Raw genomic sequence first — 24,994 nt, forward strand, 5'->3', positions numbered from 1 at the left:
GAAAACTAGCTCGAAATTTGACAGATTATACACCAATTTTGACAGATGAGCTACCAATTTTTTTTTTTTAATTTTGTTGGTGCTTCACTCACGAACTCTAGAGGATTCAATCATTCATATTCAATGGTTTTGGTTAGTGCTCCTCATTCATGGTGGCTGTAATTTTTATTAAGATTAAAATTTTTACCATTTGAAAATAATTAATTAATTAAATACCCGCAAAAAGAATTGTATTTGAAGATAAAAAGGAAAACCAAATAAAGAAACAAAAACCTGGAAGGTAAGTTCATTTTGTATTTTTATTTTCCATGGCAACTCACGTTACATTCAGTCTCAGGTCCAATCGTCGTTCGCAGGCAGAAACATTTGTTCCGGTGATTCAAGGCCGACTACATAATTTAATTTTTTTAATATCTGGGAGCAAGTCAGTGATTTATTTATTATAAATCGAAAATGGTTTTGATGCAATTTGTTGTAGGTACGTACGTAATATTTTCTATGATTCCAAAAATGCGTTTTTATCTTTCACCTTTTCGCTTAACAGGGCTAATTAGGCTATCCTGAGTAGGAACTCTAGAGAACGTCACTTCTCTCTTTATTATTTTTAATATGACGATTAAATTAAAAAACAAAATATAATAAAACAAAAAGATGAAGGTTTTGAATGAACAAGCAGCTCCCCTGCAAGTACGAAAAGATCATAAATCTTAAACAAAAAATTGTTTTGAAGGTTTTGAATGAACGACAACAACTTGTCTGTGTTACTACCACCAAGTTCATAGGCTTGCGTGGTGACACACACAGGTTGTTGTTGTTCATTCAAAACCTTCAATTTAAATTGATTACACAGGCAGATTCCCTGCAAGTATTGTATGGCTTTTCATACTTGCAGGGAATCTGCCTGTGTAATCAATTTAAATTGAAGGTTTTGAATGAACAACAACAACCTGTGTGTGTCACCACGCAAGCCTATGAACTTGGTGGTAGTAACACAGACAATTTGTTGTCGTTCATTCAAAACCTTCAAAACAATTTTTTGTTTAAGATTTATGATCTTTTCGTACTTGCAGGGGAGCTGCTTGTTCATTCAAAACCTTCATCTTTTTGTTTTATTATATTTTGTTTTTTTTTTTTTTTTTAATTTAATTTAATCTTCTAAATTGTTTTATATTAATCGAATATAGAAAGAAAAATGTATGTCGTTTTCAGAGAAATTATCTTCTCGATTTCAAATCGGAATCCACTCAAGAAGCACTAATCCATGAATACTCACATGTCAAAGATACACTTAACCATGTTTTTTTTTGTTTTTCATTCAAATTATTTTGTTTTCTGAAATTAATTTTTAAATTATTTTCAAACAAATAAATTTAGCTTTTAAAATATTTTTCAAAACGTATAGGGTCGTTTCAAATCAGAAGTCCCATGGAAAATTGAGCAAAAATAAAAAAAAACTCATTCGCTTACTGGAAGGAAGCATTTATATATTATGAGGCAGCTGAACTTTTTTAAAATTTCGATAAAATAATGCAGAACAGTTCTTGATATCCCTATTTTTATTAATTGATCCGTCTGTGAGATTCACTGGGTTAGCCTCAGAAATCGGAGGCAAGTCTCCCGGGCTTGCATCACTCCATATCCGCGGGCAATACAAAAAACATACAATTATTTAATTATTTGTGCCCTTAATTATGAAAGTGGACTAAGTCACATCCAAAAATGGCATCAAATCTAGCCTAAAAATAATTATTATTTAAGGGGTAAGGTTTATTTGAAAGCGAAATCGCAGTAAATAAACTTCTTTATTGCTCCTCTAGTGATTTCATAAAAGGAATATAACACTGGTCAACAAGGTTTTTGCCACAAGAACCAAAGCTTACTTTCCTATATGTTTTTGATGTGCTAAACTCGAATCTGAAGTCAGAAAATATTTATTGGCCTCCGTTTTTGAAATATTACCGTTAGAAAATGTCGAAAAACGTCATTTTGGCTGTTTTCGAGGTTATGTTTTTGTGTGGGGCAAATCATTTTGAAAAAAAATTATAACGGTGTCTATAAGAACTGGTTTTATTCTTCCAAAAAATGTTTAAATCTTTCCGATATCTCTTTTACTGCCCGAGATATTACAAAATTAAGTACCGGTCTTTGACTCAGAAGCGGCACTGGCTAACCAAATTAAACTTTTGTTGCCACAAGAACCAAAATATATTTTTCTAGAGGTTTTTGGGTTGCTGAACTCGAATCCGCAATCAGAAAAATTCTATTGGCCTCCGTTCTTGAAATATTACCGTTATAAAATGCAAAAAATGGTTTTTATTATAACGGTTATATTTCAAGAACAGAGGCCAATAGAATTTTTCTGATTTCGGATTCAAGTTTAGCAACCCAAAAACCTTTAGAAAAGTATATTTTGGTTCTTGTGGCAAACATTTTATGCCCAGGGACTTAAACTTTAGAATAAAATTAGTGTCTCTTTGGCTTACTAACTGAAATTTAAGATATCTCGAGCAATAAAAGAGATATCGGGAAAATTAAAACAGTTTTTGAAAGAAGAATATCTGTTCTTATAATCATCGGTACAAATTTGTTTATAATGAACTACCCCACATAAAAACAGAAGATCGAAAACAGCCAAAATGACGTTTTTAAGCATTTTATAACGGTAATATCTCAAAAACAAAGGCCAATCAAATTTTTCTGACTTCAGATTCGGATTCAGCACCCCAAAAAATACTAGAAAAGTATATCTTGGTTCTTGTGGCAAAAAAAAAGTTCAATTTTGTTGACCAGTGTAATTAAATCGTTATAAGAAAATTATTATGTACCTAAGTTTTTCTTCAAACAATGCAAAAATTGACTTAGACCACTTTCATAATCATGGGCACATTTATCATTTGAAAGCAGTTGGGATAACTTTGCCGAAGATATTGTTATAGGACTAGGTGAAGATGGACAATTAATGTCCAGTGTATATGATAGCAATTCATAACTTAAAATTCTATTCACATCTTTTCATTTGTATAATTGGGTAGTTAATATCTTATTTTTATTTTTCAATTATTTTGGAGTCGTCACCATAGAAATCATTAATAAACAAATTCAGATTTTTCGTTTGTTTATTTTTTTCTCTAGCATTTCTTTCATTCAAACAACCATGATTTGTTGTTATTTGTGAGTTGATTTGTCGCAATGAGTCAATAAAATTGAGTTTTTTGTTTATTTGTTCTCAATTTTATTGGAAGGGAGAAAATAAACTCAGAGTCAGGACTTTTGATTTGAAACGACCTATACCATTTTTTTTGAATATCATTCATTTCAGGCCATATTTGACATTTTAAATTTCACAGTTTTCTGAAATTGAAATTAATTAGAAAATCAAAATGGTTAGATTAATACAAAAGAATGATTTATTACCATTTTCTTCTTCATCGTCGTGTTCAAATTTATAATTTTTTAATGCCATGTCTTTCGTTTGGAAAACAAAAAATGATTCAAATATTTAACATTTGAAATTTTACACAAAAACACAAAAAAAAAAACAGCATTGAGTGGAAGCTTGTGGCCTAATTATGGAATACAAAGTCGGCGAATTTGAAGTTTTGTTTTATTGTTTTCGCTTTCGATCGTATTGTTTTACCTTACCATTAATTTACGACATTTCTTGGAGGATTTTTTTGTTTCGATCGGCGAAAGATATTTTTACTAAAAATACTTATTAAATACAGTTTACGCAAATAAATAATAAACAGTTATATTTTTTCACAAATTAGAGACACATAATAAAAACACTTTCTTGTTCGATGCGCAGAAGTTTATAAGAGACAATTGCATCGGTAGGTAATTCGTTGGTGTTTTTTTTTTCCTGCAACTGCAATATGTGTAGCGCATAATTTTAAACGATTTAGTAAAATGCTAAAGCCATTGTAGTAGGGTACTCAGCTAAATTATTTTTTATCTATTCTATTTTAGTAAATTAAATCGTTTAAAGTTTTGAGTTTATGTATGTCTTTATGTTTTTAACTTTCTGAACACATAAATTACAATTGAGTACGTTTAAAATGTATACATTTTATTTTATTTCGGAGCTATTCGAGGCTAGTCGAAAAACGATCGACTTCGTATTCCATAATCAGGCCACTGTTCCCTTCGATTTCAAAATGAGTGACTCCTTGAGTGAAACCAATCAAAAACGACATGTAATTGAAAAAATCAAATTTCAGATTATAAAAATTACGTTTTCGAAATTCGAATACATATTGTCAAAGCGTTTAATTGAAAAATAAAAAATATTCTATTTCAAATTAAATTAAAGAAAAACTTAATGTTTCGTAGTATTTTGAATGAATTTGAAAAAGTAGTTTCGAAGTAGAAACATTTATTATTGGGTTATTATGTAACTTCTTAACACTGATTAAAATTTTTGTTTTGGCAGGTAGTAATATCAACAACAAAGTCTATCAAAAACCACAGTAACGACTTTCTTTATACCAAATTTTATAAATATAATCGCTGCGGATAGCGATACTATATGAAAAAAGAGATATAATATTAAGTTCATATGTAAGTATCTTTTGTTGTTATTTAAAATTATTAGCAATAACATCAAATTAAAATTATTACTTTAAGTGATCTGAATTGTCTTAAACGCCTAAGTATGTCACGAAAATCTTTTGAAGAATTAGGAACATCTCAACGATATAATCGCTTACAGCAACTTCGCCAAAATTTAATAAATGATGTTGACATTGACATTCAAGAATTTCAAGAATCTCATCTACAAGAAAATGACATTTTAAGGTAATACAATATAAGATATAGTAATTCAGAGCCCTGTACCAACAAATTTGTACATACATTTCATAACCATATAAAGATTGTAAAGATTTTATTGCACTAATATTGTTAGTCTAACAAGAGATTTGGTAAACGCTTAAAGTTTAATTGCACCAAAAAAAACATCAATTGAGTTAAAATTACTGTACAAATGTGGATACCTCACCGAATTAGCTCTACCAAATATTCGGTAGGAAAAAAAAAACCTATAAATCCGCGAAATGTGTTCGACAATACGGAATTCGGAGCAGCTAAAATTCGAAAAAAAAAAAATTGAGGTGCGCTTAAATAGATTCAAAATACATAAATAACTGGTTTGTATAATGTTGAATCGGAGAGCTTTGGAAATGATAAGATTCGTTCCAAATTTCATAATTAACCCTCTGAAGGCACACCTCTTTTTCATGACGTGAAAGGCACACTGGTGCTAAGTTGGTTCTTACTTTTTCATTTCGTTATGAATTTTGTTGGTCTCAATAATTTATAGGGAATATGTTCATTGTACAAATATGAAAATCACTTTGAATTTTCGGAAGAATTCGAATATTGTACTCACAATTCCTAAAAAAATATATTGTCGCCATTATAGTTAGTGTTTTGCGAACACTTTTTTGAACAATCGCTAATTTTAAAATTTTCGTCTGCCAAATTCGAACCCGTGTGCCCATAAAGGGTTAAGTAAAAAGTGGAGCAATTAACATATTTAAGTACATAATATTACGAGCCCTATCATGACTCGCGAGTCGAACGTTCGACTCAAGTCGAAGGATTTGGGAAACGCTTAACTTATGTCGTAGCATTCCGAGTAGAAAACCTTTGTATACATATATCAATTTGAGAAAATCTCTTAGCTGCAAGAGTTTCAAATTTAAAATAAACTAGCGATCCCACCAGTGTCCACGCAAAACATAAAATTCTACTTTGTGAGAGTACTAGAGAAATAATATGTATTTACTATTTGACAAAAACAGGATTCGAATCCACGTGTGTATAGTGCACATTGAATCAATAAATTGAAACAATATAACTCCTTAACCACTCGGCCCACCAAATTTGTTCGGGCTGGCAGTTTGTTGTTAATCCCCAATTATTTTGAAAATGTTAAAGCATTTGAATATTTTTTCGGTTGAAAAAAAAATCTCGTGAGAGGTTTGCAATAGAAAAATTAAAAAAAAAAATAGGAAACGTTTTTAAGGTATTGCAATTTTCTCGAAAACGGCTCTAACGATTTCAATTAATATATTAATAAATAATGATTTTAAACAGAAAATTGCTATTTATAAAATTCATTCAACTTTGCATGAGATTACATAAGCTAAACGCGTTTTTATGTTGTTTAGAGTTGGGAAACTCAACTATAAAATTTAACCGAGCGTCTGCAGTATTGCAATGTTTTATTCTTAAGTATTACAAATTGTAAAATTTTATGAGAAAAAAATAAAGAATATTATCTATCTATGTATATGAAAAGGCATAGAAATTAATACAATTTTTTTTTGTAAAATTATTTTTATTTAAAAAAAATTTTTTTGTATTTTTATTTTACTTACTGAACCGAAATACATTTTATTCGAAATAAATTTTTTTAACAAAACTTAAAAACGCTTATAATAATAATATCTAAAAAAATAGTATGAAATTACCCCCAAAAATGAAAATATCTAAAAAAAAATAGAGCTCCTAGAAAAGCAACCAGTGTGATTTTTAGAGCTTAAATATATTTTTCTTTTTTATTATCATATATATTATTACGGTTGTCGAACACCCTTTTCCGGGACTTACACCGAACCGATTTTAATAAATTATATCTTAAAAAAAGGCGAATTTCTGCCGCCAGAATCTGATAAAATATAATATTTATTTTTGTTTATAATTTTTAAGAAATTTGAATTTGTTTAAAAAATACTTTTCCAGTCAAAATGAATTTTAAAATGACTTTTTACCACTTTCCAATGAATCTGGAAATGTTTGACATGGCGTGTTCACATTAGGGGTGTTCGTATATCAATACTTCGTTTCATCAGGGGCGTTCATAAAACATTAATTTTGAGCAACATATCATACTAAAACGTAATAAATACATTTTTTTTTTGAAAAAACTACACAGTTTCATTCTACTCAAAGAGGAATTGGGTTAAAAATGTTGAAAAAAGAAGATTTTTTTCTGAAATTTTGAGTGCATTTGCATTTAAAATAATCAGAATGCAATTAAAATTTTCAGGAACTTTCGAACAATTTAAATGGCATGAACTTATAAATTAATTGCTATCTGAAAATCATACTTTACCGAACAGAACAAACTATGTTTAAAAAAATGATTTTCTGTCGCTCTTAACTGATAACAAAATAAATATATAAATGTTTATAATTTTTGAGAAATCTTATTTTGTTTAAAAAATAAAAATCCTGTAAAAATTAATTACACTCAAATTTGGAAATTTTATAATATGCCGTGTTCACATTAGGGGTGTTGATAAGTTGGTTGCGTTCACGTAAGTATCTTAAGCTTTACGGATAATTTTATCTCTAAAAATCCAAATAATGGGCTGCGTTCGTTTCGGAACATTTTTATCTATTTGTCAACACTTAAAGGCTTGGCCACACCGAAGGGTACATGCGGTAGCGGTACGGGTAATTGTATGAAAAAAATTCCAAACTGGAACAGCAAAATTCAGCTGTGGAAATTTTTTCATACAAATACCCGTACCGCTACCGCATGTACCCTTCAGTGTGGCCAAGCCTTAAAGCTGCTTCGATTATAGCTTATAGCCTCTGATTCAACTTTCGGTCATCCATGGATTTAGCTATTTCAACATAAAAGAACCTTGAACCAGTGTTAAATCTCACCTTTACCACCGATTTCATGAGATAGAAGTTGCTGCATCTGAGCTGTTAGTTGCGTTTTTTTTAGTGGCTTTATTTACTGCTTTGTACTTCAAGCTGCTAGAACTACTTTTTAAATATAATTATAGTAGTTGACCCGACAAACAATTTCGGTTCTATAAAGCTTTACAGATGCAATTGTTGCTTCTGAAATGCATTATAGAAGCAAAATTGTAAGTAGGGGAAAGCAACTTTAAACACTAAACAGAAGATAAGCCCAGCTAACAATGTTGGTGGTATAAAGCTTTACAGAAGCAACAGTTACATCTGTAAGGCTTTTTATAAGCAAAATTGTTAGTCCGGAGTGCGCTCTAAGGAATGCAGAAGAATATAATGTACTATGCACACCTATTACGATTCGACTATCAATTGATAGTTGCTAAACAAATGACCCTTTCCCCCCAAATTAGATTTTAAAACACCAAATTTCAGTATTTAACAAATATCAGTTAATAGTTGAAAATCGTAATAGAGGTGATGATCTTACTTATACAACAGTAATATGAACACACCTAATAATATTCCAATGGAAATTAAATATTAAAGTGAATTCTTCCAGTGATATTGGAAATATTTTAAAGAAGGGATGTTTATATTATTGGAATGAAAAGAAGGAGAAAATAAAAACAAATTGGAATGAAAAGGAGAAAACAAATTGGAATAAAAAGCAGGACAAAACAACTTTAAAAGAGAAGGATGTGTTTAAAAAATAGGGAATGAAAAGAAGGAGAAAATAAAAACAAATTGGAATGAAAAGAAGGACAAAATAACTCAAAAAGAGAAAGATGTGTATAAAAATAGGGAATGAAAGGAGAAAATAAAAGCAATTTGGAATAAAGAAAACGACTAAAGAAGAAGACTAAAGAAAAGATACAAAAAACGACAAAACAACTTAAAAAGAGAAGATAATGTATTAAAAAGATAATTTTTATTTAAAAAAAATTATGACGATTAAAAAAATTGTTTGAAAGAAAACTAATTACATAAATTATTATTCGATAATTTTTCTGAGTTTATTTCGGAACTCCTGCGATCCGGAAGGAACACTTTTGTTCCCTGGTGTAGATGGCGATGGCCTCTTTAAGTTTGGTTGAACTTCCGGAGTGCTCATGAAGATTTCGTCTTCATGTTGAAACAGTGCTGAAGCATTCCTGGCTTCCTCTTCAGCCCTCATTTTTTCATTCTCTGCAAAAACAAAATAATTAAAAAACAAAAAAAAAAACAAATACCAATCACAAACTTACCCTCATCTTCTCCTGTTAGGATAAAAATTTTTTTGAATAAATTTATCCTTTTTATATTTTTTTTAAATTCTGATTCACTTTTTATACTTTTTTCGAAGTTTTGGAGACACACTTCCACTTTTGCTTTTAATTCTTGGCACTCCATCTTTACAAATTTAAATATAAAATAAAACACAAAATCAAAACGCTTCTATACTCCTTCAACATTGGGTAACGAATAATACCGTTTCCAAATTTTCAAATTCACCATTGTTTGTCTCTTTCCATCCACTTTGAACATTTGGTAAGGAATAACACCGTTTTCAAATTCACTATTGTCTGTCTCTTTTCAAATGGTGTGTTCATTGTTCTGTATCAAGTCACATCCAGAGCTGTGTTCAAGCAGTGGTTGGCTTTAAGGTTTGACCACACCGGAATGTATATGCGGTAGCGGTACGGGTAATTGTATGAAAAAAATTCCAAACTGAAACATAAATATTCAGGTGTGGAATTTTATTCCTACAAGTGCCCGTATTTCTACCGCATACACAACTATTGAACACAGCTCTGGATGTGCCTTGGCACAGAACAATGAGCACAGTATTTGAAAACAGACAGACAATGGTGAATTTGAAAATTTGGAAACGGTATTATTTGTTATCAAATGTTCCAAGTGGATGGATGTGGATGTGTTTTCTGTTTTATTTTATATTTATATTTCGAAAAAATGGATAGCAACGAATTAAAAAAAAATTGGAAATTTGCCTAGAAAATTTTGAGAGGCAAATGATGCAAAATTGTTTAAAAGAAACATTAAACACATGAATTTATTTCAAAAAATATATACTTTTACGAAAGAAGATAAGGATAAGTTTGTGATTGCTATTTGTGTATTGTTTTTTTTTTTTTTAATTATTTTGTTTTTGCAGAGAAAGAAAAAATGAGGGCTGAAGAGGAATCCAGAAACGCTTGGAGGTACAAACAAACCAAAAGCGGCCATCAACATCATTCAATAAAAGTTTACCTTCCGGTTCCCACGAGTTGAATGATGCAGACATCTTATAAAAAGTGTGTTTTTTTTGTTTATTTATATAGATTTTGTGCAAAAAACGATATAGAGATATTTAAAATCAAAACAATTTACGTGTTAAAAACAACAAAAACTTTATCTGTATAGATTTTTTTTGAAAAATCCAGATAATTATCCAGATTTTACTTTCTCTCGATAAAAACAGTAGTGCCAAGCAGTTTAATTGTTGTGTTCATACAGAAATATCTGAAAATATTAACAAAAAAAAAGTGGAGAAAATGAGGTTTGAAAAAAGCTATCATAGAAAAAAATAATCAAAAATTAGTTTGACTTGGTTGCATTGAAATGGTAATATTTCGAGTTATACGCCATGCACTTTTCAGATAAAAGTTTTAAATGACTCCTAATTGTTGAACAAATATATATATAAAATTACCAGAGTTTTTTCGAAAAATTAGAAATAAAAAAAAAGTTTACACGTTTGATTTTTAAAAAATCGAAAAAAAAATCAATATGGCTACCTTCAAAAGCTTATAACACAAGAACGACGCAACTTAGGTTTATGGTCAAGGTCTTAAAATGTAGCTAAGAATATACAAATAATTTTTGGTTTTTTGTTAAAAAATTTTTTTCTGAACCCAACATGGATGGCCACATGAATAGTTTTGGTTTTTTTGTGAAATTTGTTTTTTATCCATCATGGATGTAATCCCTACTAACAATTTTGCTTCTATAATGCTCTACAGAAGCAACAATTGCATCTGTAAAAGCTTTACCCGATAAACAATTTTGGTTCTATAAAGCTTTACAGATGCAATTGTTGCTTCTGTAAAGCATTATAGAAGCAAAATTGTTAGTAGGGTATATAGAACCAAAATTGTTTGTCGGGATAGCCATACTACTACGGACTTAAGAAAAAAACATGAACACGGTACATTTTTGACAGACAGCTGCCAAAGTGTATGTACAGTGGTGCCAAACATTTGGATGGAATTCAAAAATCCCGATGTCGTTTTTTTTGCAAAAATCTATATAGATAAACAAAAAAACACACCTAAAAACTATATTATAAACACACCCGACAAACAATTTTGGTTCTATAAAGCTTTACAGATGCTATTGTTGCTTTTGAAAAGCATTATAGAAGCAAATTTGTTAGTAGGGCATAGCACTAGAAAAATATACAAAATTTTTACTTTTGTAAATTTCGCACTTTTTCACTTTTTAGGTCATTGTACTTAATGGTTTAATGCGAAATTTTCAATAGTAAAATTTTTTTATTTCTTTCTAGCTTTTTTGATTTTGGAACAAACTTCAAAATTTGTTTTTGAAATCAAAAACTAAGCTTCCTGGATCATTATAATAAATTTGACTATATAAAATGGGTTTGAAAATTTTCACTGTAAAAGTTGCCGTTTTATTTATACCTTTAAAGGCATAACTAACGACCACTTTTTGCATAACATCAAAAAGTGAATATTATCAAAGTCATTTTGTGACAGGTTTTCAAACTCAAAAATGAAAAATAATGAAACAGAAAGCTTATCTTTTGCTTACAAAAACAATTTTTGTAGTTTTTCCCAAAACAAATACATCTAGAAAGAAAAAGAACACTATTTGAAATGATTTAATTAATCATTTAAGCTATTAGTTTTTGGTCTACAAAACAATTTGTAGGCTTTTTTTCCCAAACCTATTGCGCTAGCGAGAAAAAATTTGTTTACTTTTATACTTTTGTAAAAACTGCCATTGTAATTAAATCTTTACTTTTTGTCTTTAAAAATAAAACGTAGTATTTTTTTGAAGGTATTAGCTGCGTTCTTTTGAGATTATTTATCTTCTTCTTTGTACTCAAAACTTCTTTGAACTCCTTTTTTAATAGAGCAAAAGTAGTGCAAAGTAGATAAATGTTCCCAAAAGAACGCAGCTATTTTAAATCAAACATACCAGAACTAACGACATTGAACAAACCTAAAAACACAACTGAATTTATGTGAACACGCCTACATATTTCAAAGTGAAATGAACACCCAAGCTTCAATTTCCCCTACTTTCCAGATTTCCAATAAAAAATAACGGGACAAAACGAATCAAAGACAGTTATAACCATATTCAATTCGACCAAAACCAAGAGCGAAAGCAAACGATCTGCATAAAAAGAATTTATTTGTGAGTTAAAAAAAGAATCATCTTAAACTAAAAAAAACTTGAAAAATAAAACAATAAAAAGACAATAAAAAGTGTAGAAATACCTACCTATATTTGTGAACAAAATTTCAACTAAAAAAACCTAAAAAACAATTAAAAAAAAAAATGTAAGTATGAAAGAAGATATTTTTTTTTAAATTTTTAGTTAATATCTTTAATATTTTCAGACATTCTTTAAGAAAAAGAAGAAAAAGAAGGGAAAAATTCAAAGGATTGCCATCCAAATAATGTGAGTTTAAATATTTTTTTTTTTTAGCATGCTTTGTCGAATTCCTTTAAAAGAATCGAATTTAAAGCGAATTTGGCGTAAATAATTGAAAAAAATTCGCTTTAAATTCGACTTTTTTAAAGGAATTCCACATTATTTTACTTGCAAATTCAACTCTTATTAATGTCGTTTTCTATTGACGAGATTCAGAATCAGATTTGTGAATCTGACAGGTAAAGAGGGAAAAAAGTTGAACAATCTCAGATTTCATGATCTATTTGAGGCTTGAAATTAAAAAAAAAATGAATCTGAATCTGGAATTTTATCAAGATTCATGCACACAAGCATACGCACTTTCACACTCCTCTGTTTAACATTTGTCTGAAAATTTGTTGTTGTTTTATTTTAAAAAGTTTTTTTTTATACGCACAGATTTCGTGCACAATTACAAAACTAGATTTCATATTCTATTTGCAGTGGAAAATCTGAGATTTTTAAACAAATATCTCAAAAGCAAATAGAAAACGACATAAGTATTTTAAAATTTAGAAAAGCGAAACAGAATGTGAAGTGCTACTATCGCACAATTACTTTCGGTTTTGAAAAACGAAAGATTTATTTTTTGATCTTAGATCAATTTTCCAGATCTGGATTTTTAGCAAATACAAATCAATCTGAAAACCAAAATATAAATTTACCAAACGAAAACCCCATTACAGAATGTCGCCTCTCACAGTACAGTACTGTGGTGGTCCCTGACTACATGAAATGCATGTAGGTATTACTGAGAACATTTCGGCATTGAAATTTTTCACATTTCAACGATTTTTTGCTCAGTCATTTTTCGGTCAGTTTCAGATTTTTTTACTTTGCTCAAGCACCAAATTGGGTGTAAATTTTATGGACTGAATCTCAAAGTACAACATTTTACAGCGTTTTTTTAGGATTCGGAGACCGTTTTAAGCTAATTTTTTATTTTAAAATTTTTTTTTATAAACAATTTAATTCATAATGAATCAAATAAGTTTTTATTCATCAAAATCAGTTATTAGTGGAGTAACTTAAGCTGAAAAAATGGCAATACTAGGGAACCCGGCCGAACAGCTCTGATTTTTATGATCTTTTTTTTCAAACGTCGGTTATATAAATTACTTTAAAGTCTATAGATTAAAAATTGCCGCTGTTGTCGTTTTGATTTTTGTTTTTAATTTTAGTTAAACTAATGCCAAAAGATTTTCTAGGCAATTAAAGGAAAACAACTATATGGGGGTGCAGTAAAATCTTCCATCGTTTAGGCAATAAATGCAATTTTCTCACAAATTGACTTCAAACACAAAAAAAATATTTAAACACAACGGCAACACCTACAATATTTAAATATACATTTTTACTTTATTCATATTTGTAAAATTAAAATTAAGTAAATTGACGAAACGGTTTTTGAAAAAATGGTTACTAAACTCAGGTTTTTGAAAAAAAAATTATTACGAACATTTTAACATGTCCTTTTTAAAAGTTTTTAGTAATATAAAATGCATTTATTTTATATTTACAGTTTTTGAAAAAAATTAAAAAGTATTTTATTTTCGAAGAACTTCTTTTAATAGAAGTTTTGAAAAAAAAAAAAATCAACATATTCTTATTTTAAGTTCAACATTTAAATATAAAGTTATTTTCTTTATTCAATAGCCCTTATTGTTGAAAGTTAAATAGTAAAAGTTATAATTTGCCAAAGTCTTTGAGAAAATCAATTATTTGAATGCAAAAATTCAGTTTTTATGAAAAAAATCCAATAAAATTGAAGTAATTTAAATTTTTTTTTAAACTGTAATATATATTACCTTTTCGGAACTCAACTGATAACATTTATGGCCAAACAAAATTTTTGAAATAAATTTATATTTTACCACGATAAAGTTTGAAAAAAGTCATTTAAAATTTTTTAATAACATTTTTTTTCCAAAATTCTGAGTTGAGGACCATTACTTCAAAAACTCTTCAGTTTAGTGGATTTATATTTTACACATAGATATGAGATTCTGGCTTTTTAGAAACGTGTATGTAAATATTGTATTTGTTGCCGTTGTGTTAAAATTTTTTTTTTTAGTGTTTGAAGAAGAAAATTGCATTTATCGCTTAAACGATGAAGATTGTCTTTTATTTCTATATATTTTTTTTCTTAAATTGCCTAGAGAATCTTTTGATATCATTTACTTTATGAAATTTAAGCAAACAAAATGCCTTTGTTCAAAAAAAATTTAATTTTTATTTTAAAAAACAATACGGCTACATCGGCAATTTTCAACCTATAGACTTTAAAGTATTTTTAATTACCGACGTTTGAAAAACAAGATCATCAAAATTAGAGCTCTTTGTCCGGGTTCCCTAATAATTTGCTTTAGTTACTTTACTATAGAAATTGTGGAAGCTATGAATTTTTTCCTCGAGAAAAAAATTTCAATTTATTGCAAAACCCAATTTTCGTGATTTTTTTTTGCAATTTCCTCAAAAGGGTGTTTTGTCAAAACTGCCTTCATATTCAGATTGAGCACCCCAAAATACATAAAGATAGGCAGGTATCAAGTCCGGTTTAATTTTTTCTAAAAATTAAGACCATTCGAAATTTTCTACAATTAGTATAAACAGAGAAGTAATTTTTCATTTCTTCGATTGTCCTAATAAATTGAAATTTCTTTCTCGAGTAAAAAAATCATTGCTTCCACAATTTCTAACTGATTTTGATGAATAAAAACTTATTTGATTCAACATGAATAGAACAATAAACTGTCTATAAAGAAAAACACAAAATGTAGCTTAAAACGGTGTCCGAATTTTAAAAAACGGTGAAAAAATGTTTGAGATTCAGTCCATAAAATCTACACCCAATTTGGTGCTTCAGCATAATCAAAAAGAGCAACTTCTCCTCTGTTTAGAACTGTAAAAAAATTTGAAACTGACCGAAAAATGACTGAGCAAAAAATCGTTGAAATGTGAAAACATTGTAAAACGGTTTTTTGACGACAACTTGAAATTTTGAGGGTCTATGAAAAATTTCAAGTGCCGAAATATGATGTTGTCAGTAATACCCATAACTTTTGCTGGGTCACTTCCAAAGTAATTAGCATGATTTTTATTTTGTAACTCAGTGTAATTGGTTCCAGTTTTGTGTAGTAAAATTTAAATTGATGAAAACGACAAAAAAATGTTTAAGCAGTACTGTATTACTATATACAAGAGATATGCTGCTTTTACCATTTCGATCATCAAATATAAACCCAATGAATTTTCAACTTTCAATAAACACTTGAACCATTGTTTGTACAACTGGGCTCTTTTAATTTTACTAGGGAGATTTTCCGTAGGGCGAATGTACATTGTATATGTTCACATTTCAAAAAAAATTATTTTATAGGGGTCGCGTATTTAAAAAAAAAAAATAATCAAAAACAATGCGCTTTCTGAAAAAAAGGAGGCTTATAAAACAAAAGTTCAGACAAATTTTGCGAAATTTCATTAAAGTTGAAACATTCAAGCACAGACTTACTTAATCTCTCTACCATTGTGTTTAATTTTAGATATTCAACATGCCTTACAAAAGATCTCTGAACCCAAATGCAGAAAGACGTAGAAGACAACAGGCGAAAAAGAATTTAACGTCACCGCAAAGGCAGGAGAGATTGTCCAACTACCGAAGGAACCGGCAAACTCGCAGATATGAAGAAAACAATACCCTACTTCCTTCTACATCCCTGCAAGGAGAAGACATACAACAGCTATCAACATCAGAGCCGATACAAGAGCAACAGCCATCTACATCAGAGCCGATACAAGAGCAACAGCCATCTACATCAGAGCCGATACAACAGCAACAGCCATCTACATCAGAGCCGATTCAACAGCAACAGCCATCTACATCAGAGCCGATACAACAGCAACAGCCATCTACATCTGCTTATCACCTTTCATCGGAGAGAATTAGAGAAGAAATTAATAGAAGACGTTCTCAGGACAAATTAGCAGTAAGTTATTGTTGTGCATGGATTTTACATAATGACAATGAAGTACAAACGGTATTTGTTGGCTACATGAATATTACCTGTATTCACTGTAGCGCAAAGTTATTTCCATTGGAAGTAGTTAGTGGGTCTTCAAATATTTGCTGTCACAAGGGAAAAGTTACTTTGCCTGAGGTGACTGTTTGCGACGAACTTAGAAATTTAATTGAGGCAAATAATGAAAACACAAAAAATTATTTAAATAACGTTCGACAATATAACAACGCACTTGCATTTGCTTCAATTCAAGTAAATTATGTAAATTTACCTGGGAGAGGGCCATTTTGCTTTAAAATACATGGCAAAATATATCACTTGGCGGGCAGTTTACAATGCTCCGTAGGGCAAACACCATCTTATGCAGGCCTTTTTATTATAGATGCAGAACAGGCTTTAGAGCAACGTTTATATCATGAAGCCAACAAAGACTGCAACATTGATATAATGAGAACTTTGCAGTCCATGTTAGAACGTCATAACCCTTATGCTCAGATGTTCAAATTTATGAAGGATTCCGTTGAGGTTTCGACTGATTTTCAGTTAACGTTTTCAACTGTCAATGCATTCGATCCAAGGCGATACAATACTCCTCGATCTAACGAAATAGCAGCCATATTTACGAGCACTGATGGGGCCCCTCCAGGAAAATTTGACTTTGTCATATATTCGAAGTCTTCAGGTTCACTGACCAAAATATCGAATCTTAATCCCCACTGTGATCCTATGTGCTATCCAATGCTATTTCCATGTGGGGATAGTGGATGGAGACCAGGTATACACCATGTAAACATTCATAAAACCCCCGTGAGAAATGTTACAACTCAGTTGCAATACTACTGTTACAGACTTTCAGTAAGAGGAGATTTTAATCTAATACATGCATCAGGCAAGTTATTCCAACAATACGTAGTGGACAGTTTTGTCAAGGTGGAAGGTTCACGTATTGCTTATATTAAATCACATCAAAAAGAACTGCGAGCAGAGAACTACAAAGGTTTGATAGACTTCATGAATAGCGATGCACATCAAACAGGTGCTTTGGTTGGAATCCCGGTAGTACTTCCATCTACGTTTTTGGGGAGTCCTCGAAACATGTTGCAAAATTTTCAAGACGCTATGACTATTGTAACTCGCTTTGGTAAACCAGACATTTTTCTAACATTTACATGTAACCCAAACTGGGTAGAAATCAAATCAGAGCTAAAACCATATGAAAAAATTGAAAATAGACCAGACTTAATAACAAGAGTTTTTCATTTAAAGCTCAAGTTATTGCTTGATGATTTATTTAAAGGGAATGTTCTTGGTGTTGTTACGGCATATGTTTATGTAATCGAGTTTCAGAAGAGAGGTTTGCCCCATGCTCATGTTCTTTTTATGGTCAGAGATGAAGACAAATTACGTGACAAGGAACGCATAGATGCAGTTGTTTCCTCCGAAATTCCCGACTCGCAAAAAAATCCACGGTTGTTCAATATTGTAATGCAATGTATGGTTCATGGACCATGTGGAGTTTTAAATATGAATAGTCCTTGCATGCGTGATGGTCAATGTAGCAAAGGATATCCAAAATCATTTGCCAATGAAACAAACATGAATGTAAATGGGTACCCAATTTACCGCAGAAGAGATAATGGACGGTCAGTTTTAGTTGGTTCTCATGAAGTTGATAATCGCTGGATTGTGCCTTATAATGCTTTTTTAACACTTAAATATCAAGCACATATCAATGTAGAGATATGTTCATCTGTTAGATCGGTAAAATATCTCTATAAATACATTTACAAAGGCCATGATTGTGCGTCTGTGCGTTTGCGAACTGATAGGGAAGGGCAACAACAACTTTCTTTAAATGAGCCTGATCTGTTCTTAAACTGCCGTTACGTAAGTCCCCCAGAAGCGATGTGGCGTCTTCACGAACGATCTTTGTTCGATCGATCTCACACTATCCAAAGACTACCGGTCCACTTACCCAACGAACAAATGATTTATTTTGGGCCGGGACAAGAACTCCCAGTAAATTTGAATAGAGAAACCAAGCTTACAGCTTTTTTCAAATTATGCCAATATGACGAGACTGCTCGGGAATATTTTTATCAACAAATACCAGAGCACTACACTTGGGGAAACAGCATGTGGAAAACGCGTCAAAGATTTTCAAAAGCCATAGGGAGAATATTCACGGTAAGTCCCAACGATCGTGAAAGGTATTTTCTGCGTCTGCTTCTTCTTCATGTCAAGGGACCGCAGAGTTACGAAAACATAAGGACAGTTGATGGGACACTCTGTGAAACATATCAAGAAGCCGCAGAAAAATTACACTTACTGGAAAATGATCGAGAGTGGACTCTATGCTTGCAAGAGGCAGTAAATATGCAAATGCCTTTCCAGTTACGTCAACTATTTGCGATAATTTGTCTGTTTTGCTCACCAAGCAATGTTTTACAGCTGTGGATAACTTTTGAGCAATTTTTGACCGAAGATTTTTCCAAAAAATATAATGCCGAATCAAGTACTAATCGAGCTTTGGGTGAACTGGAACTTATATTTCGGCAACATGGAAGAACATTGGAACAATTTGGTTTACCAACACCAACTCAAAGAGTAGAACAAGAAGCAGAAGATACCTACAACATCGTAGAAGAAAGCGCTGTGGGTCAACTCTCTTATGATAAGCTCAACGTAGAGCAACGTGAAATCGTAGATGAAATTTTGATTGATTTGCAAAGTGGGAAAGGACATTCGTACTTTATCGATGGGCCAGGAGGAACCGGAAAAACATTTCTATACCGCACGTTGTGCTCTATTTTACGTGGTGAGGGAAAGGTCGTTTTATGTGTTGCCTGGACTGGAATTGCAGCGAGTTTATTGGAGGGTGGTCGAACCTGCCATTCACTATTTAAATTGCCGGTTCCAATTTTAGAAACCTCTGTATCGAGCATCCGAAGTTATTCCAAACAAGCTGACATTATCCGTCAAGCTTCATTAATTATTTGGGATGAAATCTCTATGGTTCCTAAGGATGCTTTACATGTGGTTGACCGTCTGCTGAGAGAAATATTTAATAAAAACGACCTTTTTGGTGGAAAGACCATTCTCTTTGGTGGGGATTTCAGGCAAGTTCTTCCGGTTGTAAGACACGGCAACAGAACTTCTATTGTTGAGACCAACGTAAAGCAGTCCCCTTTGTGGTCCCAAATTCATAAAAGAAAACTTAAGAAGAATATGAGAGCAAATGAGGATCAAATTTTCTGCAAGTGGTTACTACAATTAGGAGACGGAGATCTTCAATTTCAAACGGACGTGTCTCCAGAAGCAGTCAAAATTCCTAAAAGCATTTACGTAAATGAAAATGAATTTGTATATAAAATTTTTAACACTAGCATTATTAACCAACATAACGTAATGAATTTCGTCGATCGGGCTATTTTATGTCCAAAAAATGACGATTGCGATAAAATCAATAATTTCATAGTGAACAATATAGTCGAAGGCGAACCAAAAACGTATTTTAGCAATGACTCACTGATTTCCGAGGATCAAGCCGATGAACAACTTTATACCGTTGAATTTTTGAACAGCATAAGTCATTCTGGCCTTCCACCTCACGAACTGGTATTAAAAAAGAACACAACAATAATGCTAATAAGGAATCTTAACGCTCGGGAAGGCTTAATAAATGGGGCAAGGATGGTTATCACTCGATTGGGTGAATTCACTTTAACAGCGAGACTATTAAATAACCAAAAAACGGTACTAATTCCTAGAATATCTTTAACTCCTTCTGATGCTACGATGCCGTTCAGTATGATCAGGAAACAGTTTCCTGTCAAAATTTCCTATGCAATGACCATCAACAAATCGCAAGGTCAAACGCTTCAAAGGGCGGGATTATACTTGCCCAATCCTGTTTTTTGCCATGGGCAACTTTATGTAGCTTTTTCGAGGGTTCAGTCATTTTCCAATATTTGTGTATGGTTGAAGGAAACAGAGAAGCAAATTGTTAAAGATGACTGCATAATAACTTCAAATATCGTATTTAAAGAAGTTCTATAAATTATGAAAATTATGAAATGAAAACAAGTCCAAATAAATTTCAATTATTTATTATAATGAAAATGATGAATGTAATAAGTGAACCTTTACATTAATAAGAAATTTTTAAAATATCTTTTATTAAAAATAACATATCTGAAACAAAACAATCAATTACTATGTAAAAAAACTATTTTTAAAATGACAAAACTGAAAATAAGTATGCGCACCTGTACATTACAAAGAAGTTAAAAAAATCTATTGTTTTAAAGATAAAAGCTGGAAATAAAACAATCATTTACTATGTAAAAAAAATCTATTATTTTTAAAATGACAAAAAAATATGTGCACCTTCACATTATTAAGAAATAAAAAAAAATCTATTATTTAAAAAATAAAAAAGGAAAATAAAACAATCATTTACTATGTACAAAAATCTATAATTTTTAAAATGACAAAACTGAAAATATATACATATGTGCACCTGTACAATAATAAGAAATTAAAAAAATCTATATTTTAAAAACAAATATCTGAAAATAAAATCATTTACCATGTAAAACAATGTATTAGTTTTAAAATGACAAAATGGAAAATAAAATTATAATAATTATGTGTTAACACAAAAATAATGTTTTTTTATTTGAATGCATGCAAATGCGAGAGTTCTCGCACGGGTAAGCTAGTAAGTTATATTTTTCTACAACTAACATCATAACATTGTACGTTAAAGATTGCTTCTTAGAAAGTTAAATGTTGTTTCGTGGTACAGGCTCCTTGTAAATTTTAAAATAGCAATTTTTTTAATGTATTGAACTTTATTAGGATTACGAGTGAAGAATCCAATAATTTTGGAAATGAACATATCCTTTTGGATATGAATGAGGATACAGATGCACAAGATTATTTCGATGTTCGATCCTTCGACTTGCCTAATTATATCACTGCATATCAGCAAGATGAAGAATATCAAGAAGACGAAGATCTTCCAAATGCAGAAGAAGAAGATGCAAGGCAAAATATTGACAAAACTAATTTAAGTAATGACTTGCCATTGTATTGGGGGGCACCCTTGACAGTCATGCAAAGCATGCTTATGCTTCTGGCGCTACAAGTTAAACACAACATTAATATGTCATGTCTTGATGACATCATAAAAGTCGTAAATTTACATTGTGCGCCAGAAGGCCTTATAAGAAATAGTTTGTCAAAGTTCAAAAAAACGTTCGCTCTTAATGAAAAACTAAACCAGCATTTTTACTGCACCACCTGTCAACGAGAACTACCATCTAAAATGAGTGTCTGTCCATTGTGCCCAAGGGAAGAGAATTGTTACTTCGTTGAAATGTCATTAAAAGATCAACTATTCCAAATGTACCAACGTGAAAAATTCTACGAAAAATTACAAAATCGAATTCATAGATCAACAAATAATGGCAACATATGCGACATTTATGATGGAGAAATTTATAAAAAATGGTTGAACCATGGATTTTTGAAGAATCCTCACAATATTTCATTTTCTTGGTATACCGATGGAGTTCCTGTATTCAAATCATCCCAGACTAGTATGTGGCCAATATATTTAAGTATAAACGAATTACCATTTTTAGAAAGAAAGAAAAGGGAAAATACATTGTTATTAGGATTGTGGTGTGGAAAAAAACCATTTGCTAATTTATTTTTATATAAAATAAAACCACAGTTGGATGAGTTGATCACGGGTATAACAGTTTTTTTAAAACCAGATGTTGAACCAATAATTGTTCGTGGTATATTATTGATGGGAACAGCAGATTTATTAGCAAAAAATGATTTTATGAATTTTAAACAGTTTAATGGATATTATGGTTGTACTATATGCGATATAAAAGGCGAGAACTTGAAATTAGTACCACGAGGAAGACTACATATTTATCCATTTCAACAAAATACAAATCTGAGAACACTACAAAATTGTTTGACATGGGCTAATGAAGCTACTCAAGATAATCCTGTTATGGGAATTAAAGGTCCGTCAGCCCTTTCTCTAATAATGCCAGACTACATTCAAGGAATGGCAATCGATCGAATGCATGCGGTGGAAGGTGGTGTCATTAAAAAAATTTTATATTTATTATTTGATTCTTCTTGCAGAAATTTTTGTTTTTCACTTTTTACAGAAAAACACATAGTAAGTACTAGATTAACAGATCTTAAACCACCTAAATTTGTTCATCGAATGCCGCGTTCGGTAACAGATTTAGTTCATTGGAAAGCATCTGAATTAAGAATGTGGTGTTTTTATTATTCGATACCAATACTATATGGGATCATGAGACAAGATTATTTTGATAATTATCTTTTATTAGTAACTGCCGTTTCTTTGTTAAGTTCTGACAATATAAGTAATAGTAAACTTAATGCAGCCGAAGATTTAATTAAGAGTTTGAAGTTTTGTATGGACAGAGACACTGTGCAATTGTTATTCATTTATTACTGCACTTAGTTGAAACTGTAAAAAAATTAGGGCCTTTATGGGCACATACTTGCTTTGAATACGAAAATTTAAATGGTCAATTACTAAAACTTATCCATGGAACTAGATGTATTGACACTCAAGTAATAGCTTCCCATGACCGCTGTATTAAAATGGTGAAACTGGTAGATCAACTGCCAGAAGGAGAAATTAAAGATTTCTGTGGTAGTAAAAAAAAACAAGTAAACATAAATGAACTTATTGAAGATAATTGCTACAGTGTAGGGCCATATAAGTATACATCTGAAGAACTGCCAAATGACCTAAAAAAATTGTTTAGTGCCTTAGCAATTGACAAAAGTGTATCCACATTTAAATATTTTCGTTTATTGAAAAATAAGCAACTTTACATTTCGGATCAGTATTTAAGAAATGTTCAAACAAATTCTTCGGTTTTCCAATTTTTGAATGGAAATAATCAATTACAATTAGGAAAAATTGTATACTTTATTAAAATAACGAATTGCAGTTGCTTCCGCACCTCGTGTTCATGTTTTTGCTCTGGCAAGCATTATGCAGTGACTAGAAAATTTGAAACTGAGTTTTTATTTCAGGCAACTGGATATAGTCACACAGTAGATTCCAGTTCGTTTTTACATAAATGTTCTATAGATAATGAAACCATGTATTTAATACCTGTTGCAAATATCCATAAGCTGTGTGTTTTTATGCAAGTTAATAATAACATATTTATTGGAGTACCTGTGAATTCTTATGAATTAGAGTAAAACGTAAATTTAACTAAAATTGAATTTTCATAAACAATTTCTAATCCTTTTTTTAAATCATTTTGCAATTTCTTATATTTAATATACATAAATGTTTATATAATATTGTATATACTATATTTATTTGTTTATTTTGCAATAAGCTAATAAAGTTTATATTTTTATACTTAATGATACAAACATATTACATAAATAATATAAAAAAATTTCTACAAAATAATTAAGTTTTCTAAAATTGTAAAATTAAGAACATAATAAGTTTCTATTTCTTAATCATATTGCAATATCTAATTTTTAATTTAAAAAAGATGTACTTATTAATAATTACATTGTTTATTATTATAACATATATAATAATCATTGTCAGAACTCCAAACTATGAAATGTGAATGTATGAATGTAAAAATAAATAAAAACAAAAACACTTACTTATATCCCTTTTTTATGTTGTTGGATTAACTTTTTCACTAAAAAAAACGCGAGATGTGAATATGTACATAACGTAAAACTTATAAGTTTCTACTTATAATAATTACATAATCGTATATTAAAAAAAAATTATTGAAAAAACTGCACGTAAGTATGCAAACTTTCAAAACAAAATGGTTCATGTTCTTAATTTGGTCGAATATTTAGGGGTTTCCTATTACAAAAAACTACCAAGTATGACTTAAAGATTTGAATTTATACACCCTTTAAAATCATTTAGGACTTAACAAGTATTTTGAATTTTAATAGTTTCAACTTAGCTTAAATAGTTTAAATAGTGTCTATCAAGATAAAAGAGATTTGCAAGTACATAGTTAGGTCTTAAAAATCGGGACATAAGTAGAAAATTTAGGATCAAACAAGTGTTTTCAGTTTCAAAAGGTGTTATAAATGGGTTGTGAAGAATTCTCAGGAGATATTGAGATAACTAAGTATACCAAGTTCGTATTTAGGTTTATTTTAGGATGAAAACTACCTAAATAGATTCTATTTAGCAGTTTGAGTTCTAAATTCGTACATAAAGTTCGACTCGGGCCCGAGTCGAACATTTGGCACTATTTAAAACCTAAATATTACCTAAGCATTCTTTGTTTAGATTCAATAGGTCATAAATATCACTAGATTTCTAAAGGAAATAACCTCTACTTAAGACCGCAAATAGTCGGTTATCGGAAAAAATCCCATTTTGGGTAGTTATTTAGGACCAAAAAAAATATGATTAAATCCTTTTTAAAACCTAATTATTCTACAAAAACTCATTGAGTCCTATTTGTTCTACTTATTT

General features: G+C 30.5%; 2 protein-coding genes and 1 long non-coding RNA gene across 5 annotated transcripts in view; all 3 read left to right on the top strand.

Annotated features, from left to right (window-relative positions):
• The window catches only part of LOC129915423 (uncharacterized), a 158,944-nt gene that overhangs the window by 43,264 nt on the left and 90,686 nt on the right, over nt 1-24,994 (top strand). The window lies entirely within an intron of this gene.
• LOC129915418 (uncharacterized) lies at nt 97-23,802 on the top strand. Of its 2 annotated transcripts, XM_055994936.1 has the most exons (5): nt 97-280; nt 338-478; nt 4,433-4,560; nt 4,627-4,797; nt 21,301-23,722. In XM_055994936.1, exons 4-5 carry the CDS (start codon nt 4,655-4,657, stop codon nt 22,961-22,963), a joined length of 1,806 nt encoding a protein of 601 aa, XP_055850911.1. In that variant the 5' UTR covers nt 97-280; nt 338-478; nt 4,433-4,560; nt 4,627-4,654; the 3' UTR covers nt 22,964-23,722. The 2 variants fall into 2 exon arrangements, with proteins under 2 accessions (XP_055850911.1, XP_055850912.1); XM_055994937.1 differs by lacking the exons at nt 97-280; nt 338-478; nt 4,433-4,560; nt 4,627-4,797 and adding an exon at nt 21,165-21,241 and having other exon boundaries at nt 21,301-23,802.
• LOC129915415 (uncharacterized) lies at nt 12,336-20,653 on the top strand. The gene is made up of 2 exons (XM_055994931.1): nt 12,336-12,406; nt 15,961-20,653. The coding sequence occupies exon 2, from the start codon at nt 15,970-15,972 to the stop codon at nt 20,494-20,496; it is 4,527 nt and encodes a 1,508-aa protein (XP_055850906.1). The 5' UTR covers nt 12,336-12,406; nt 15,961-15,969; the 3' UTR covers nt 20,497-20,653.

Source organism: Episyrphus balteatus, chromosome 3 (genome assembly GCF_945859705.1).
Source record: "Episyrphus balteatus chromosome 3, idEpiBalt1.1, whole genome shotgun sequence".
Classification (NCBI taxonomy): Eukaryota; Metazoa; Arthropoda; class Insecta; order Diptera; family Syrphidae; genus Episyrphus; species Episyrphus balteatus.

What these genes read in the sequence shown, in the direction of transcription:
- LOC129915415 (XM_055994931.1), top strand. Translation starts at nt 15,970, where the DNA reads ATGCCTTACAAAAGATCTCTGAACCCAAATGCAGAAAGACGTAGAAGA.
- LOC129915418 (XM_055994936.1), top strand. Translation starts at nt 4,655, where the DNA reads ATGTCACGAAAATCTTTTGAAGAATTAGGAACATCTCAACGATATAAT. An exon ending in CAAGAAAATGACATTTTAAG is followed by an intron (nt 4,798 to 21,300) that starts GTAATACAATAT and finishes GAACTTTATTAG; the next exon opens with GATTACGAGTGAAGAATCCA.